The 15,326-nt window shown below is 49.0% G+C and overlaps 1 protein-coding gene across 5 annotated transcripts in view; it reads right to left on the bottom strand.

The window, feature by feature from the left end:
- LOC147122453 (netrin-G1-like) overlaps positions 1 to 15,326 on the bottom strand; it is a 985,713-nt gene that overhangs the window by 330,872 nt on the left and 639,515 nt on the right. For all 5 annotated transcript variants that reach the window (XM_085983611.1, XM_085983609.1, XM_085983612.1 and 2 more), the window contains 2 exons: positions 5,611 to 5,783; positions 2,654 to 2,680 (listed from right to left, as the gene is read on the bottom strand). In XM_085983611.1, coding sequence (XP_085839737.1) covers positions 2,654 to 2,680; positions 5,611 to 5,783 — 200 coding nt within the window. The remainder of the gene's footprint in view (positions 1 to 2,653; positions 2,681 to 5,610; positions 5,784 to 15,326) is intronic.

Raw genomic sequence — 15,326 nt, forward strand, 5'->3', positions numbered from 1 at the left:
GGGTTCACGACCTCTAGTGATGAGATTCTTGACCATTGGAAGGTCTTGTGGCTGGAGGAGTGAAGAGATCTCGGAGGGTTTTATGGCTGGAGGAGGTTACAGAGACAGGGAGGAGCGAGACCATGGGGGGATTTGAACGTGAGGATGAGAATTATAAATTGGAGGTGTTGCTGGACCGGGAGCCAATGTCGACTCAATCAGTCGCTTCTCCGGGTCTACTCACTGCCTGTGTTGTAGCTCGAAGCGGATCGATCACTAATTAGCGGGAATCTGGTCCGCGGAGCCGATGATTTAATGGGGTGAGTCCGGTGACGGGCTGTTATTATGGGATTTCGGTGCATTCGAGTAGGTTGAGGGTTTGAAAGGCAAACTGTGTAATGCAGGATGTGACTGAGTCTCCCTGTTATTATTCAGCGTGACTCAATCCAGCAACAACACGCTCAGTAATTCAGCACAAAATGGAGATTCATCGCCAGACATTAGAACTAGTTTATCTTTAGTTAACTTTGTGTAGGTTCTGGCTGTCCCTGGGCAGGAAAGGGGCAGGTTTGGGGTCAAAGTGTAACATTTCATAGATGCCCAAAGTGCCCCAGTCCCCCACTCCCGGTCAGTATGTGGAGTTACGGTCACTCCTGGTCAGTATGAGGAGTTATGGTCACTCCCGGTAAGTATCGGGAGTTATGGTCACTCCCGGTCAGTGTGGGGAGTTATGATCACTCCCGGTCAGTATGAGGTGTTATGGTCACTCCCGGTCAGTATGGGGAGTTATTGTCATTCCCGGTCAGTATGGGGAGTTATGGTCACTCCCGGTCAGTATGGGGAGTTATGGTCACTCCCGGTCAATGTGAGGAGTTATGGTCACTCCCGGTCAGTATGGGGAGTTATGGTCACTCCCGGTCAGTGTGGGGAGTTATGGTCACTCCTGGTCAGTGTGGGGAGTTATGGTCACTCTGCTCCCCGTCAGTATGGGGAGTTATGGTCACTCCCGGTCAGTATGGGAAGTTATGGTCACTCCCGGTCAGTGTAGGGAGTTACGGTCACTCCCGGTCAGTATGGGGAGTTATGGTCACTCCCGGTCAGTATGGGGAGTTATGGTCACTCCCGGTCAGTGTGGGGATTTATGGTCACTCTGCTCCCGGTCAGTCTGGATGCTGGTTTGGGGGTTTACTGTGACGGATGGTTTGGAATGACATGGACAGCATGCGAACGGTTAAATAAACGGGAACGAGTTGATGCAAAATCCAGGAACAAAGGGGAACAGATTGAGGCTGAGACACTCACCCAGCTCCCATTCCTGTATCTGGGATAACGGGATTACAACAGGTCCCCATTGCTCTCGGTCTCAGCAACCAAACAGCTTTCTACAAATATACTTCCCACTGAATGTTCTCACTGAGACAGAGTTAAGAAGCACTTTCCTCTCAGCTAAGATGTGTATCGTAAATATTACAACTTCCCTGCTTCGTATCTGCTGCACCGCTCGAGGAGATTATACTTTACTCCATAGATACAGGAACAAGCAAACTCCTGATCCCAGCCCCTGCTCACACTCAGACCCTGCTCACACTCAGACCCTGCTCACACTCAGCCCCCGCTCACACTCAGACCCTGCTCACACCTACACCCGCTCACACTCAGCCCCTGCTCACACTCAGACCCTGCTCACACTCAGACCCTGCTCACACCTACAACTGCTCACACTCAGCCCCTGCTCACACTCAGACCCTGCTCACACCCACAGATGTTCACACTCAGCCCCTGCTCACACCTACACCTGCTCACACCTACAACTGCTCACACTCAGACCCTGCTCACACCTACACCTGCTCACACTCAGACCCTGCTCACACCTACACCCGCTCATACTCAGACCCTGCTCACACCTACACCTGCTCACACCTACACCTGCTCACACTCAGACCCTGCTCACATCCACACCTGCTCACACTCAGACCTTGCTCACACCAACACCTGCTCACACCTACACCTGCTCACACTCAGACCCTGCTCACACCTAAACCTGCTCATACCTACACCTGCTCACACTCAGACCCTGCTCACACCTACACATTTTCACACCTATACATGTTCACACCTACACCTGCTCACACTCAGCCCCTGCTCACACCTACACCTGTTCACACTCAGCCCCTGTACACACCTACACCTGTTCACATGCAGTCCCTGCTCACACCTACACCTTTTCACACCTATACATGTTCACACCTACACCTGTTCACACTCAGCCCGTTCACACCTACATCTGTTCACATGCAGTCCCTGTTCACAACTACACCTGCTCACACTCAGCCCCTGTTCACACCTACACCTTTTCACATGCAGTCCCTGTTCACAACTACACCTGCTCACACTCAGCCCGTTCACTCAGCCCCTGTTCACACCTACACCTGTTCACTCAGCCCCTGTTCACACCTACACCTGCTCACACTCAGCCCCTGTTAACACCTACACCTGTTCACACTCAGCCCCTGCTCACACTCAGACCCTGCTCACACTCAGACCCTGCTCACACCTACACCTGTTCCTCGGTCAGTGAGAGATGAGGGGGGTTTGAGGGGAAGGGTTTGTTCCAGATACTGAAATGGGCTCTGGGTCAGCAGGTCACAGGTCAGAGAGCGTAGGTCCTACTTACGGCCACTCGCGACGGTGTCAGGGAGGCCTGGAGAGGGAAACAGAAACAAAGAGAGTTAGAGAGACGACTGATTAACAATCTGTCTCCATAAACACACTAATCCAACCCATCACATGGAGTGTTGATGAGATGGACCTCACTCAAACTCAGGAACAATGAAGTGATGGGGATTGGCGGGCTGCATCCTCTGAGCGCTCACACCAGCCCTGGGTCACACCAGCTAGAGCTGCTGAAGAGCTGACGGAAGGTGAGCCTGAGGTTAGTCCGTGGCTCCGTTCCCACTCCGTGTGATTAGTGTGTAAGTCCGCAGGGTTAATAGGTAAGGGTGTCAGTCATCACACAGACCCCTCGCTCACTGCCCAGTCCTCTCACTGTCTGTATATTGATCTCGGGACATTCCACACACAGCAATGGCCACAGATGTCCCTCACAACCTTCACTTCCTGACCTGCTTCAGATATTGATTACACAGAGACTTATTCTCCTTTCACCCTCCCCAGCTGTTCCCCAGATGTTCATCCAGCCATTAACATTCCATTCTCACATCAGTCTACACCTCACTGCTGGCTCTGTATCTGTGTGTGTGTCCGGAGAGAGATTTCAGCAAAAATCTCCCATGGGCTATTATAACCTCACCCTCTACATAATGCCAGCGATTCCAGCTCGCTCACTGACTCCCACATCACATTGATAGAGGCGCTCGAAATCAGGAGGGGTTTGATCGAGTAAATAAGGAGAAACTGTTTCCAGTGGCAGGAGGGTCGGTAACCAGAGGACACATAGATACATAGATACATAGAAGATAGGAGCAGGAGTAGGCCATTCGGCCCTTCGTGCCTGCTCCGCCATTTAATGAGATCATGGCTGATCCTTTAATTCAGTATCCCGTCCCCGCCTTCTCTCCGTAACCCTTAACCCCTTTTGCCCGTAGAAATATATCTAATTCCCTCTTAAATATATTTAATGAGCTGGCGTACACTGCCCTCTGTGGCAATGAGTTCCACAGGTTCACCACTCTCTGAGTGAAGAAATTCCCCCTCATCTCTGTCCTAAATGGTTTAGCCCTTATCCTTAAATTATGTCCTCTAGTTCTGTTCTCACCCGCCAAGGGAAACATTCCTTCTGCATCCAGTCTGTCTAGACCTGTCAGAATTTTATACACTTCTATGAGGTCCCCTCTCAATCTTCTAAACTCCAGTGTGTACATCCCTAAACTACATAGTCTCTCCTCATAGGTCATTCCCGCCATTCCTGGTATCAGCCTGGTGAATCGCCGCTGCACCCCCTCCATGGCAAGAACATCCTTCCTCAGATGAGGCGACCAAAACTGTACACAGTACTCGAGGTGTGGTCTCACCAGTGCCCTGTACAGCTGCAGCAAGGTATCCCTGTTCCTGTATTCTAACCCTTTTGCTATGAAGGCCAGCATACCGTTTGCCTTCTTGACCGCCTGTTGCACCTGCATGCTCGCCTTCAGTGACTGGTGTACAAGAACACCCAGGTCTCTCTGTACTTCCCCCTCTCCCAATCTATTGCCATTTAAATAATAATTTGCCCTCCCGTTCCTGCACCCAAGGTGGATAACTTCGCACTTGTCCACATTATAGTGCATCTGCCATTTATCCGCCCAATCGCCCAGTCTGTCCAAATCGCTCTGGAGCTTCCTGGTCTCTTCCTCTGAGCCCACCCCACCTCCTAGTTTAGTGTCGTCTGCAAATTTGGAAATGCTGCATCCGACTCCCTGATCCAGGTCATTAATGTGAAGGGAAGGGAATTGGCAAAAGAACCAGAGGGGAGATGAGGAGAATGTTTTTACAGCGAGTTGTTGTGATCTGGAATGCGCTGCCTGAAAGGGCGGTGGAAGCAGATTCAATAGGAACTTTCAAAAGGGAATTGGAGAAACACTTGAAGGGGAAAATTTGCAGGGCTGTGGGGAAAGAGCAGGGAGTGGGACTAATTGGAGAGCTGGTCTCTCTCTTTCTTTATTTCCTTCTCTTACTTTCTGTCTCTTTCTTACTTACTTTCTCTCTCTCTCCTACCCTCTTTCTATCTCCCTGTTTTTTCTCACTTTCTGTTTCTTGTTTCTTTACCTTCTCTTTCACTCTTTCCTTATCTTTCTTTCTCTGTTTCTCTTTTTCACTCTCCCCCTCACTTTCCCTCTCTCCCTCTGCCCTCACTCTCTCTCCCTCCCTCTCTCTCCCCCTCTCTCTCACCCTCTCTCTCCCCTCCCTCTCTCTCCCCCTCCCCTCCACCTATCTCCCCCTCCCCTCCACCTATCTCCCCCTCCCCTCCACCTATCTCCCCCTCCCCTCCACCTATCTCCCCCTCCCCTCCACCTATCTCCCCCTCCCCTCCACCTATCTCCCCCTCCCCTCCACCTATCTCCCCCTCCCCTCCACCTATCTCCCCCTCCCCTCCACCTATCTCCCCCCTCCCCTCCACCTATCTCCCCCCTCCCCCCCTCCCTCTCTCTCTCCCCCCTCTCCCTCTCTCTCTCTCCCTTTCCCTCCCTCTCTCTCTCTCCCTCTCCCCTTTCCCTCCCTCTCTCTCTCCCTCTCCCCTTTCCCTCCCTCTCTCTCTCTCCCTCCCTCTCTCTCTCTCTCTCTCCCTCTCTCACCCTCTCTCTCTCCCTCTCTCACCCTCTCTCCCTCTCTCACCCTCTCTCTCTCTCCCCCTCTCTCTCTCCCCCTCTCTCTCTCCCCTCCCTCTCTCTCTCTCTCTCTCTCTCTCCCCCTCTCTCCCTCTCTCTCTCTCAGTGGGCTGTGGGCTCGGACTCTGTTCCTCTTCCCTGGGTCTGGACAATCTCCCGCTGGGATCTCTTTCCATATTAACACAATCACAACCATCCATTGGGTTGTATTTTGGAGTCGATGCGTTGCGGGGAGTTGGGCTGAGAATGAAATCTGAAGCGATCTTGCGCCGGCACTGGACCGGGCCGGGAAGCTCGGGTTACTCACACACATTGACCGTCCCTTTGGGGATTGGGAGGTACGAGCCCGCTCTCCACGCTCCGCCTTGAAAGCCTTTCTTGCATCTCCCGCAGTCCGGCCCCGTCGTGTTGTGCTCGCACTCGCAACTCAGCTTCCCCTTCTCCAAGATACAGTTGTTGGCGTGAAGATTGCACTTACACCTGGCAAAAAACAAGGGCAGCTGCTTTCAAATGGGCTGAGCAGCTGGGTTAGACTCGGGACTCTCCGCTCCGGGACTCCGCTCTCCCTTTCCCAGCTCAGCTCTCCCGACACCAACACTTTCTGACACTTATTGCATTTCAAACTGTTCCAGGCCCCTCAGAGCAAGAGCTTGCATTGATAGAGCGCCTCTCACCCTCAGCACATCCCACAAAAGCACCTCATTGGCTGTAAAGCGCTTTGGGACGTCCTGAGGTCGTGAGAGGCGCTATAGAAATGCAAGTTCATTCTCCCTTAACAACAACACCTGCAACTACAACAACAACTTGCATTTATATAGCGCCTGTAACGAGTGAAACCTCCCAAGGTGCTTCACAGGAGCGGAAATCAGACAAACTGACCCCGAGCCCCATAAGGAGATATTAGGACAGGTGACCAAAGGCTGGGTCAAAGAGGGAGGTTTTAAGGAGCGTCTTAAAGGAGGAGAGAGAGGCGGAGAGGTTTAGGGAGGGAATTCCAGAGCTTAGGGCCCAGGCAGCTGAAGGCACGGCCGCCAATGGTGGAGCGAAGGGAGTGGGGGATGGACAAGAGGCCAGAATTGGAGGAGTGCAGAGATCTTGGAGGGTTGTGGGGCTGGAGGAGGTTACAGAGATAGGGACTGGTGAGGACATGGAGGGATTTGAAAACAAGGATGAGAATTTTTAAATCGAGGCGTTGTCGGACCGGGAGCCAGTATAGGTCAGTGACAACAACAACAACTTGCATTTCTATAGCGCCTTTAACGTAGTAAAATGTCCCAAGGTGCTTCACAGGAGCGTAGCTCGGACAGAATGTGACACCGGGACACATGAGGAGGAGACACTCGGAGCGGAGACTGAAGATGAAGACTGAAAGACTGATAATCTCCACCTTCCCTCTTCTCCTGGGTCAGTCCCCACTTTCCCCAATTTCACCCAAATACCAAACGGGCCGGATTGTCCCAGGGTTTGCTCAGAAAGGGTTAAACCTGGGAATCTCTTCAAAGGTTTAAACTGAAATCATTCAATTCCCGCCGGGCGAGGAGCAGCCGGAAGTCCAGGAGGTGTAAATGACCAGTAATTGATGATTGAGGAATCATTAAATATTAACTCTGTTACAACTCCACACTAAACTAATACCAGCCACACCTTTTGCTGGATGTTTATAAACGATCATTAATTCATTCATTTGAAGATTGAATTCCCTGTCGTGGTTACAGTGCTAGTTAACAGAAGAACATAAGAAATAGGAGCAGGAGTCGGCCATTCGGCCCCTCGAACCTATTCCACCATTCATTAAGATCAGGCTGATCTTCTACCTCATCTCCACTTTCCTGCACTATCCCCATATCCCTCGATTCCCTTAATATTCAAAAATCTATCGATCTCTGTCTTGAATCTACTCAACGACTGAGCCTCCACAGCCCTCTGGGGCAGAGAATTCCAAAGATTCACCGCCCTCTGAGTGAAGAAATTTCTCCTCATCTCAGTCATAGAAACATAGAAACATAGAAACATAGAGATAGGAACAGGAGTAGGCCATTCGGCCCTTCGAGCCTGCTCCGCCATTCAATGAGATCATGGCTGATCTTCGTCTGAGATCATAGCTGATCTTACCAGTTCAGTACCCCGTCCCCGCCTTTTCTCCGTAACCCTTAATCCCCTTAGCCTTCAGAAATATATCCAATTCTCTCTTGAAAATATTTATTGAATTAGCCTTCACAGCCCTCTGTGGCAGGGAATTCCACAGGCTCACCACTCTTTGAGTGAAGAAATTCTTCCTCATCTCTGTTTTAAATGATTTGCCCGCTATTTTTAGACTGTGGCCCCTGGTTCTGTGCTCCCCGGCCATTGGAAACATTCTCTCTGAATTCAGCCTGTCCAGGCCTGCCATAATTTTATATGTTTCGATGAGATCCCCTCTCAATCTTCTAAACTCCAGTGAGTACAGGCCCAAACTATTTAATCTCTCTTCGTAGGTCATTCCCGCCATTCCAGGTATCAGCCTGGTGAATCGCCGTTGCACTCTTTCCATGGCAAGAACATCCTTCCGCAGATGGGGCGACCAAAACTGTACACAATACTCCAGATGCGGTCTCACCAGCACCTTGTACAGCTGTAGTAAGGTATCCCTATTCCTATACTCGAACCCCCTTGATATGAAGGCCAACATACCATTTGCCTTCTTAATCGCCTGTTGCACCTGCATGCTCTCCTTCAGTGACTGGTGCACAAGAACACCCAGGTCCCTCTGCACTTCCCCATCTCCCAATCTATTGCCATTTAGATAATAATCTACCCTCCTGTTTTTACCCCCAAAGTGGATAACCTCGCATTTATCCACATTATAGTGCATCTGCCACGTATCCGCCCATTCCCCCAACCTGTCCAAATCGCACTGTAGCCTCCTGACATCCTCATCAGAGCCCACCCCTCCTCCTAGTTTAGTGTCGTCAGCGAATTTGGAAATATTGCATCCAATTCCCTGATCCAGATCACTTATATATATTGTGAACAGCTGGGGTCCCAGGACAGATCCTTGCGGCACCCCGCTGGTCACTGCCTGCCACTCCGAAAACGAGCCGTTTATTCCAACTCTCTGTTTTCTATCCGCCAGCCAGTTCTCTATCCACGTTAATACTTTGCCCCCAATCCCATGAGCCTTAATTTTGCATGATAATCTTTTGTGTGGAACCTTATCGAAGGCTTTCTGGAAGTCAAGGTACACCACATCCACTGGCTCTCCCCCATCTATTTTACCAGTTACTTCCTCAAAAAATTCCAGCAGATTAGTCAAACACGATTTACCCTTTGTAAATCCATGTTGACTCTGTCCGATCCTTTCCCCATTTGTCAAGTGCTCCGCTATTTTATCCTTAATAATGGACTGTAGCATTTTGCCCACAACCGATGTAAGGCTTACTGGTCTATAATTCCCTGCTTTCTCTCTACCCCCCTTTTTAAATATTGGGGTAACATTAGCTACCCTCCAATCCACGGGTACTGTTCCCGAGTCAATGGAGTTCCGGAAGATGATCCTTAGAGCATCTGCTATCTCCAGGGCCACCTCCTTAAGTACCCTAGGATGTAGTTTATCAGGCCCCGGGGATTTGTCGGCCTTCAGTCCCCTCAACTTACCCAACACCATATCCCTAGAGATACTAATTTCTGTCAGCTCCTCCCTCTCATTAGTCCCTATGTTTGCCGATATTCCTGGGAGGTTATTTGTGTCCTCCTTTGTGAATACAGAACCAAAGTATGAGTTTAATTGGTCTGCCATTTCCTTATTCTCCATTATATATTCTCCCGAATCGGACTGCAAGGGACCGACTTGGGATTTTACCAGTCTTTTCCTCCTGATATACCGATAAAAGCTTTTGCAGTCTGTCTTTATGTTTGCTGCAAGTTTACTTTCGTATTCTATTTTCCCCTTCCTGATTAATCCCTTTGTCCTCTTTTGCTGTATCCTGTACTGCCCCCAATCTTCCGGTCTGGTGCTTTTTTTTGCCAGTTGATATGCCCTTTTTTTTTATTTTATGCTGTCCCTAATTTCCCTCGTTATCCACGGTTGAGTCACCTTTTTAGGTTTATTTTTATGCCAAACCGGTATAAACATGTTCTGGAATTCTTCCATTCTATCTTTGAATGCTTGCCATTGTCTATCCACTGTCAATCCCCCCAGAAACACCACCCAATCAATCTTACCCAATTCCCGTCTCATACCCTCGTAATTCCCTTTATTTAAGTTCTGGACCTTAGTCTCTGATTCAATTTCCTCACTCTCCATCTCGACTGAGAGCTCGATCATATTATGATCGCTCTGACCCAAGGGGCCTCGTACAAGAAGATTGCTGATAAGTCCCTTCTCATTGCACAATACCCAGTCTAAAATGGCCTGATCTCGAGTCGGCTCCTCGACATATTGGTCCAGATAACCGTCCCGAAAACATTCCAGGAATTCCTCCTCCTCAGAATTTTTACTAATTTGGGTAGTCCAATCAATATGTAAATTAAAGTCACCCATGATGACAGCTGTGCTCTTATCGCACGCTTCTCTAATTTCCCTTTTTATGCCTTCCCTCACCTCCATATTACTATTTGGAGGCCTATATATCACACCCACTAACGTTTTCCTCCCCTTGCTATTTCTCATTTCTACCCAGACAGATTCCGTTTCATCCGAGTTAATATCCTTCCTTTCCATTGCATTAATCCCCTCCTTTACCAGCAATGCTACCCCACCTCCCCTACCTTTTTGCCGATCCTTCCTAAATATTGTATATCCCTGGATGTTAAGTTCCCAGCCTTGCCCACCCTGCAGCCACGTTTCTGTAATCCCAATCAAATCATACTTGTTTACCTCTATTTCCACAACTAATTCATCCACCTTGTTCCTAATGCTTCTAGCATTAAGATACAAAGCCTTCAGGCTTGCTTTTTTCACACTCTCATTATGAATTAGTTTGGCCCTTTGTGTTTCTCTCCTTTGCTTATTGCTTCTCACCTTTCTACCATCTATTTCTGACTTCATATGACTTCCCTCTTTTCCACTACCTAGGTTCCCATCCCCCTGCCAAATTAGTTTAAATCCTCCCGAACCGCCCTAGAAAATATTACCCCGAGGACATCGGCTCCCTCACAGTTCAGGTGTAGACCGTCCCCTTGGTACAGGTCACTCCTCCCCAAGAACTGGTTCCAATGCCTCAAGAATTTAAATCCCTCTCCCTTGCACCACTGCTCAAGCCACGTATTTAGCTTATCTATCTTACTCTCTCTAAACTTATTAGCTCGTGGCACTGGTAGCAATCCAGAGATTACTACCTTTGAGGTCCTACTTTTCAATTTAGCTCCTAACTCCCTAAATTCAGCTTGTAGGACCTCCTCCCTCTTTTTACCTACATCGTTGGTACCTACATGTACCACGACAACTGGCTGATCCCCCTCCCCCTTCAGAATGCTCTGCACCCAAATGACCGACCCCTTATTCTGAGACTGTGACCCCTGGTTCTAGACTCCCCAGCCAGGGGAAACATCCTCCCTGCATCTACCCTGTCAAGCCCTGTAAGAATTCTGTATGTTTCAATGAAATCCCCTCTCATTCTTGTAAACTCTAGAGAATATAGGCCCAGTCTACTCAATCTCTCCTCATAGGACAATCCCCCCATCCCAGGAACCAGTCTGGTGAACCTTCGTTGCACTCCCTCTATGGTAAGTATATCCTTCCTTAGGTAAGGAGACCAAAACTGTCCACAATACTCCAGGTGTGGTCTCACCAGGGCCCTATATAATGGCAGTAAGACGTCTTTACTCTTATACTCAAATCCTCTTGTAATAAAGGCCAACATACCACTTGCTTTCCTAATTGCTTGCTGTTCCTGTATGTTAACTTTCAGTGATTCGTGTACAAGGACACCCAGGTCCCTCTGAACACCAACATTTCCCAATCTCTCACCATTTAAAAAATACTCTGCTTTTCTATTTTTCCTGCCAAAGTGGATAACTTTACATTTCTCCACTTTGCCATGTTCTTGCCCACTCACTCTAACAGATTTGTCAAACATCATTTCCCTTTCATAAATCCGTGCTGACTCTGCCCAATCCTTTTATTATTTTCTAACTGTCCTGTTACCACGTCCTTAATAATAGATTCGAGCAATTTCCCTACTACTGATGTCAGGCTAACTGGTCTGTAGTTCCCCGTTTTCTCTCTCCCTCCTTTCTTAAATAGTGGGGTTACATTTGCTACCTTCCAATCCACGGGAACCATTCTAGAATCTGGAATTTGGAAAATGACAACCAATGCATTCACTATCTCTATAGCCACCTCCTTCAAAACCCCAGGATGTAGGCCATCAGGTCCAGCGGATTTATCGGCTTTTAGTCCCATTAATTTCTCCAGCACTATTTTTTTACTGATACTAATTTCTTTCAGTTCTTCATTCTCGCTGGACCCTTGGTTCTCCACTATTTCCGGGAAGTTTTTTGTGTCTCCTTCTGTGAAGACAGACACAAAGGGGTCGATTTTCCCAAAGCTGCCGGGAAGAAGGCGGGACTACAACTTTTGGGTTTTAGACCCGCCTACATCGACGTCCGGCCAATCCACACGAATTTCCCTTGATTAACCTTGTTGAGCCCGCCCAGCCAATTGAGGGCCACCCGGCAACAGGTGACGTCACAGACTTGACAGATGAAATATCAGTGTTTCACAGCTGTTTGAAGCTGCCAAACACTGACAGTCTGAGTTCTAACATGAGTCCTTCTGCACAGACTCAGTTAGAACTCTCAGCCGCACTCAAAGCTGAAGGCTGTCACTTTTCACAGATCGCAGCCGTTCAGCTTTCAGTGCCGGCTGAGTGATGGGCTCCCGATGCCTACAGGAAGAAAGGCTGTTAATGTAAGTACAGGTAAGTAAAAGTTCTTTACACACTTTAGACACACCAAACACACTTACCTTTGCACTCATGCACCCATCACTCACCTGAACACCAACATCGCGACCCCTCCAATCCTTCAACCCGACGGCCCGCCTGCTCTAACCTGGCGTGGTTTGGAGCCGTCGAGAATCCCACACGACACCCCTCAAAATAGGGATTAGGCTAAAAACTGCCTGTTAACTACCTGTTAACAGGCAGTTAATTGGCACTAATCCCTTCCCACCTGGGGTCGACGGGTCCCAGTGCGGGGCGGGTACCCGCCGCCTCTGAAACTTGCGTGGAGCAGGGTTTTGGGCAGGATGGTGTCGGGACCCCCGAATTCAGGATTTCCCCCCCCCCCCACATGCCTGAAACCCCGCCTGACGGCTCCAGGAAAATCGACCCCAAAGTATTTGTTTAATTTCTCTTCCATTTCCTTATTCCCCATTATAATTTCTCCTGTCTCAGCCTGTAAGGGACCCACATTTACTTTCATTAATCTTTTTCTTTTTAGGTACCTGTAGCTTTTACAGTCTGTTTTTATATCTCTCACTAGTTTACTCTCATATTCTATTTTCACTTTCTTTATCAATTTCTTGGTCCTTCTTTGCTGAATTCTAAAATCCTCCCAATCCTCACACTTACTACAATTTTTGGCAACATGAAAAGCCTCTTCCTTTGATCTAATCCTAACTTTAACTTCTCTTGTTAGCCACGGTTGGACCACTTTTCCTGTGGGGTTTTTGTGCATTAAAGGAATGTATATTTGTTGTAAATTATGTATTAATTCTGTAAATACTAGCCATTGCTTGTCTACCATCATGCCTTTTAATGTAGTTTCCCAATTGACCTTAGCCAACTCGCCCCTCATACCGACGTACTTCACCGTGAGCTACAGGTTCCGATCAGGTGAATGAGCAACATTCAGTGAGAGAATGAGTGGTTTACACAACAAATTACTCTCCTTGCCCACACTAATCTCCAGGAAACGGGAGAGTAAAACTGACAGAAGCGGATATCAGTGATTCAGGATATAAAGAGGAAGCACAGGCTGAGATTTGGGATCAGTGGGATAGATTCGCTGATCTACTTTACTCCTGGACAATCCTACAATCCAAAAGATGAAAGGGTGGATTTTAACCCCACTCCACACAGCGGGAACTCTGTCCCAGGCTCCTCCACTCTCCCGATCACAAACTCCTCAACCTCGGACCCTGGGAGTGAATCCCACAGCCTCACCACTCTCTGTGTGAGGACGTTTCTCCTGCCCTCTCTCCTCAATCTCTCACATTTAATCTTTCTCTGGCCCCTCATTCTAAGGAAGAATGACCTTACATTTCTACAGAGCATTTCACCACCTCAGGACGTCCCAAAGCGCTTCACAGCCAATGAAGTACTTCTGAAGTGTGCTCACTGTTGTAATGTTGGCAACGCAGCAGCCAATTTGTGCACAGCAAGATCCCACAAACAGCAATGTTTCCGTCCCTAAACCTCTCTACCTCTCTCTCCCCCTTTGAGACGCTGCTAAAAACCTCCCTCTTTGACCCAGCTTTTGGTCACCTGTCCTAATATCTCCTTCTGTGTCTCGGGGTCAAAGTTCGCTCTGATTTACGCTCCTGTGAAGCACCATGGGATGTTTTACTACGTTAAAGGCGCTGTATAAATGCAGGTTGTTGTTGTTCAGTAAATGCGGTTTGGAACGGCCCAAAGTGCTGTGACGGTCTCTGTGCCGTGAAGCGTGAGAACGCTGGTCTCGGTGACTCTGTGCTAACAGCATCGAGCCGCTGTTTAACTCACTGCGAAGGTGAAGCTTCACAATCCGCAGATTGTACCTTGCACAGTCAGCAAGTTGGCAGTTCTGGGCACTGTTTGCTAAACTAAGCAGAAACCCAGAGAGTTCCTTGGAGTCACATTAACAGCAGCATAAACATTTTACTGCTCCTGTTCTCCAATTAGTGTCTGAAGATTCTCCGTGACTAAAAGCTGGAGCGAGTCTCCCAGAAGCTGAGTGTAGAATAATGAGGGAATGGCTCCGAGCCCCGGAGATTGTGTGATGGGTGAATGGGAACTCACTGACCCAGACTGAATATAGATTGAACACGAAGGGAGCGTTCAGTCAGAATAATTCATCAAATCATGAAGGGCTTTGATCGAGTAAATAAGGAGAAACTGTTTCCAGTGGCAGGAGGGTCGGTAACCAGAGGACACAGAGTGAAGGGAATTGGCAAAAGAACCAGAGGGGAGATGAGGAGAATGTTTTTACAGCGAGTTGTTGTGATCTGGAATGCGCTGCCTGAAAGGGCGGTGGAAGCAGATTCAACAGGAACTTTCAAAAGGGAATTGGAGAAATACTTGGAGGGAAAGATTTGCAGGGCTGTGGGGAAAGAGCAGGGAGTGGGACTAATTGGAGAGCTCGTTCAAAGAGCCGGCACAGGCACGATGGGCCGAATGGCCTCCTCCTGTGCTGTCTGATTCTCTGATTCTCTGAATCCTGATGAGACTGGAGGTCGGCAGTGTTGAGAGTAAAGGGACAGATTCTGCTCGCTCGGTGCTGCTCGATTGGCTGAACACCGAGCAGGAAATCGCTGCCTCATCACCAGCCAGCCAGCAGGACTCTGAAAGCTCGCTAACGAGCCCATCCCCAGGGTCAGGGGGAGCTGTCACAGTGCTGGTCTGTGCACACTGTCACCGAGCCATTCAGGGAAGCTTTCAGACCCCACACAGGGGCAGCTGACGGTGCCGAGTGGGCCGGGGGAGGGATCCCGATCTATCGCTGGAAAACTTCCCCAGTTACCGAGCGCCCACATCAGCGACTCGGAGCAGAAGCGGTGAGGAGCTCTCACCCTCCGGGAATCTCCGACAGAGTGAGAGCCACTCCAGATGTTAGACCCGATAGTGCCCCCAGATATTGGCCTGGATAGAGTGTACCCCAGATGTAGGCCCTGATAGTGTCCCCCAGATGTTGGCCCTGATAGAGTGACCCCCAGATGTTGGTTCTGATAGAGTGTCCCCCAGCTGTTGCCCCTGTAGAACATAAGAATTAGGAGCAGAAGTTGGCCATATGGCCCCTCGAGCCTGCACCAACATTCAAGATCATGGCTGATCTTCGACGTGA

The sequence above is a fragment of the Somniosus microcephalus genome, chromosome 3, assembly GCF_052327205.1.
Source record: "Somniosus microcephalus isolate GS21.2 chromosome 3, FLI_Smic_1.0, whole genome shotgun sequence".
NCBI lineage: Eukaryota > Metazoa > Chordata > Chondrichthyes > Squaliformes > Somniosidae > Somniosus > Somniosus microcephalus.